Source organism: Gavialis gangeticus, unplaced genomic scaffold, assembly GCF_001723915.1.
Source record: "Gavialis gangeticus isolate Ggan-Ray unplaced genomic scaffold, GavGan_comp1, whole genome shotgun sequence".
Classification (NCBI taxonomy): Eukaryota; Metazoa; Chordata; order Crocodylia; family Gavialidae; genus Gavialis; species Gavialis gangeticus.
Genome location: NW_017729032.1, coordinates 150,060,930 through 150,065,164, shown reverse-complemented (window position 1 = coordinate 150,065,164; position 4,235 = coordinate 150,060,930). Strand labels below are relative to the sequence as shown.

Below are 4,235 nucleotides of genomic sequence, written 5' to 3'. Positions count from 1 at the left end.
TGCATGTTTTCCCAGTCATGGAGACCAACCTTAAATTTGCTGTTTCAATAAAAATTGCAAAATCACAAATTTGGTAGTCTGTATATATAAGGTACCAGTTATCACTCTTTTGGGAGAACTTTCTTATTAGGAGAGGGAATTGAGGGATTTAAATATAATTTGGAAGAACTGAAAACTGTCTTATTAATTTTCCACTTTTTCCCCTTCTCTTTCAGGTCAAAAAAGTTTTTTAGCTTTATAGAAGGTTGTTTAGTGAAGAACTACATGCAGAGGCCTTCTACAGAACAGCTTTTAAAACATCCTTTTATACGTGATCAGCCAAATGAAAGGCAAGTCCGAATCCAGCTGAAGGATCATATAGACAGGACCAGAAAGAAGAGAGGAGAGAAAGGTATGCAGACTTTTAAAACTTAGTTTGTTTTTTAGATGTTTAATAAAAAATAATCAGTATTATTGCAAATAAAAGAAAAAAGGACTTTTTTTTTATAATTGAACCTCCACATTGAAAGATTCCTTTCAAATTTTGTCTTGCCTTTTCCACACAGTTTTAATTGTAAGAATCTCTCATAGTTTCACTCACTACAGTATTACCTACATAACTTAAATATCACACTATCTACAAAGATATTTGGGATTGTGTACCCTCTCATTTGTTTTGCTTATACATTCGTTCCTCGAGTTATGCCATAATTGGAATTTACATTAAGTAAAGATGCTGAAGTATTTGGATATAGACAAATATAGCAGCTGCATCGCTATCAAAGGACACTGATACAGGCTGTTGGGATACAACTGTCACTGTCTGCATAATTCTGTAGCGAGACACATGTAGCAAAACTACTCCAACTTTAACTGCTTCATCCAGGGTCACAACAGGAATGTACGTTTGTCCATGCCCTTTTTCTTTGGGTACTTGAACAGGAGATGTTAAAATTTTTGTTAGGCTGTGAAGAGATACAACTTCAAAACATTTAAAAGGGAAGGGGGACTTGTTTGTGGACCATACATCAGCTCTTGTGATAAAACTGCTGTCTATCTACACCTACGACAGTATAAGTGGAGTTAAATTTGAAGAAGACAGGTTTACCATTACAACAATTTGGCACCAAATGTAATGCTATAGGAGCAGACAGGTGTAACTCTTATTGTAGTATTATATTTATATACTGATGTTACTGTTACCTCTGTGTCTGCCCTGAATAATTTCTGATGTTTAGAATCAGACAAGAAATTTGGTATCATCAAAGGTACTTCATTAAAAGTTAGTGGGCAGGTGCATATCCTGCTTTAGGGACAAAGGAAGCCTTGTTTTCTGCTCCCAACATGTCTAGGTATGTTGCAGTTTGACAGTTTGCTCCACAATCAGAATTGTATTATTCTGGTACCAGTGCAGCAGGTGGATGACTGTGCTGATGCTAGACCAATGGTAGGAGCTTATGGATAAAACTAATGGTGTTTCCTTGGGTGTGTCAGCTGAGGTCATAAATGAATAGTTCCAATGGGCTTTATGTAAACTTGGTTGACTTTAAGCTATTCAGAATGGGATCATGGAGGGCACCTGAGTAGAATCTAAATACCACATTTTTCTAGAATACGTAACATCGTCTGACCCCAGCACTCTCCCCTGCCTAGGCAGGGGGTCAGACTCGATGATCTGTTGAGGTCCCTTCCAACCCCAACATCTATGAATCCCAGATTGTAACACCACCACCTTTTTTAAAGCTGGAATGAAGTAAAAATTATCTTTACTTATAGTAACTGACTAGCAGCTAAGGAGCAGAGCCTGCTTGTTCTGCTCCCTGTGAGTGGTGTGCAGATTTTACCTTCATGTTTGCTCTTAGTGACATACTGTTATTACTGTATTGCTTGCAAACATAGCACACTTAAATTTCCAGGAGCTGGGGGGAGGGGGCTGTTGTACACAAAAAAAATGGTATTTTAAAGTAGTAGAAAAAAATGTAATAGCTACCTAGAATGTTATTTCCTCTCTTACTTGCCAGATGAGACAGAGTATGAATATAGTGGAAGTGAGGAAGAAGAGGAGGAAGTGCCTGAACAAGAAGGAGAACCGAGGTAACAAATGCTGGTGGGAGATCATTGAGCAGTCTAGACCAATACATTTTAAACCTGCATTGATAAATCTTATCGAATCATTACATAGAGTATTCAGCATGCACATTAGTGTCGCATGACTGTGAAAGATTTCAAAGTTTACTTGGATTTCTCAAGATTTTGAAGCTTTCCATCTTGGCTACTGTAAACACTGACATTTCTTAGAACTTACTTGGGTATGGGAGGTTCACAGTGAACAAGCTTGGGTCTAAGTAAAGAAGCAAGTGAAGCTCTCCTTAATCAGCTATCTCCCAGACTTTTAAAGAAAAACCATGGGATTCTGGCTTGGGAACTAGAGTTGGTTCTTTTCTCTGACCTGATTTTACACCTTCCAGGGAGAGTGCATATTTGATATGCATCCAGTGTCTTGGTTGTGAAAGAAATGAGATTAATAAAAGATGTAATTAGGTTAAACTTTAATGCCTATGCTTCAGGGTAGGTATACAATGGCCCATCAGGCTTTATGGTATGGGCGACTTCACTTTCTCCTTTTTGCAGCTCCATTGTCAACGTGCCTGGAGAATCAACCCTCCGACGTGATTTCCTGAGGCTGCAGCAGGAAAATAAGGAGCGGTCCGAGGCCCTTCGGAGACAGCAGCTGCTCCAGGAACAGCAACTCCGAGAGCAAGAGGAATACAAGAGGCAGCTGCTGGCAGAAAGACAGAAACGCATAGAGCAGCAGAAAGAGCAAAGGAGGCGGCTGGAAGAGGTAGCAATAGAAGAGTTCTTAAGAGTTTTTCTGCCCCAGTTGTTAAGAAATATTCCTAGTCGACCCAACATTTCATGCAAGAGAAATGCATAGTTGTTGGCCAGTGCATCTATAAAAAGAGGAGCATTTAGAAAGGCTCTTAAATCCAGATTTGCTCCCTCAATAAATATAAGGTGTTTTATTTCCAAGTGCTGAATACCCAGGAGTTTCCATAGGAAACTGCTGATGCCTAGACCCATTGTCTGGTCTCCTGAATGGTGATACATGTCTGCCCGTTTTGTTGTCTCCACTTAGAAGACCGGGAAATAGGTTTGGACTTTGAGTAGCTATAAAGAAGGGAAGACTTTTTAATTATTCATTCTTAGTTTACTTGAAACAGACTGAGGTTACTTTTAGAAATTTTTGTGGAGCACACGGAAGTTCTTAGATTTATCATAAATACCTGTGTTTATACATTAATACATCATATGGGGAAAGCTGTTTTTGATGGTGTGCTCTTATGTAGCATACCATTTGTATCAAGAACACATGATTTATACTATACATATCAAAAATAATTTTACCAATTGTCCTGAATACATTTTCCCCCATACCTTTCACATGAAGTTCTTTCGTAAGCCCCTGCTACAGGTAGACTCTTGCCCACTTACATTTTAGGGATAAACTGAATAACTGTTTATATATTGCTTGGTAGTTTTCATTCAGAAGCTTTTGTGACAGCACCCTGTCCCATTTGAATCCATCTTGATTTTTTAGAAACACCAAAATATTTTAAAAGTGCCCAAGATGTTCAGTGAAAAAAAAATAAACAAATGGGTCAGATCTTAAAAGTGGAAAGGTTTCAAAACAATTTTGAAGGCCAAAACTGGATATGGGAGTTAAAGTGAAACCAGTCATCTGGCTCTGCAGGAAGTGCAGGATCAAATTCCAGTTGTCCTCACATGACCCTTGTTTGATTTGTTGTTTCAACTGCTCACCCAGCCTAGTTTTTTCCAAACATTGTAATGAGGTCATAACACTGAAACCAGGACCATCACAGCTCCATCACATTGCAGTATAAGTTTTCAAGATTCACATTATGTTTTTACACAATTAATAATGTAACATGGAATTCAGAAGAGCTTTACAGGATGTCTCTAAGTCTCTTTTAAGTCATTCCCAAATATGGGAGTGAATATAGTGCTTACGTTAGGTGAACTCAACCACAGGTGAAGCAGGAAGTGGGGTAGGCAAGTTCTTTCTCCTGTACCCCTCTCAAATTGCCAAGATAAACTTGGTTGCTATTCCAGGTGTTGGCTTGTAGTAGTACCCACAGAAGTGAGTGGAAGCTAGCAAACTGCCTAGCCCCCATAGACGTTCTCTGTCAGTACAGAGGCAGGAAAGGATCTTGGAGTCATCACTGACTCCAAGATGA

General features: G+C 38.9%; 1 protein-coding gene across 6 annotated transcripts in view; it reads left to right on the top strand.

Moving 5' to 3' along the window:
* MAP4K4 (mitogen-activated protein kinase kinase kinase kinase 4) overlaps positions 1 to 4,235 on the top strand; it is a 246,292-nt gene that overhangs the window by 173,843 nt on the left and 68,214 nt on the right. For all 6 annotated transcript variants that reach the window (XM_019524198.1, XM_019524203.1, XM_019524202.1 and 3 more), the window contains exons 10-12: positions 216 to 391; positions 2,001 to 2,073; positions 2,611 to 2,821. In XM_019524198.1, the coding sequence (XP_019379743.1) occupies positions 216 to 391; positions 2,001 to 2,073; positions 2,611 to 2,821 (460 nt within the window). The remainder of the gene's footprint in view (positions 1 to 215; positions 392 to 2,000; positions 2,074 to 2,610; positions 2,822 to 4,235) is intronic.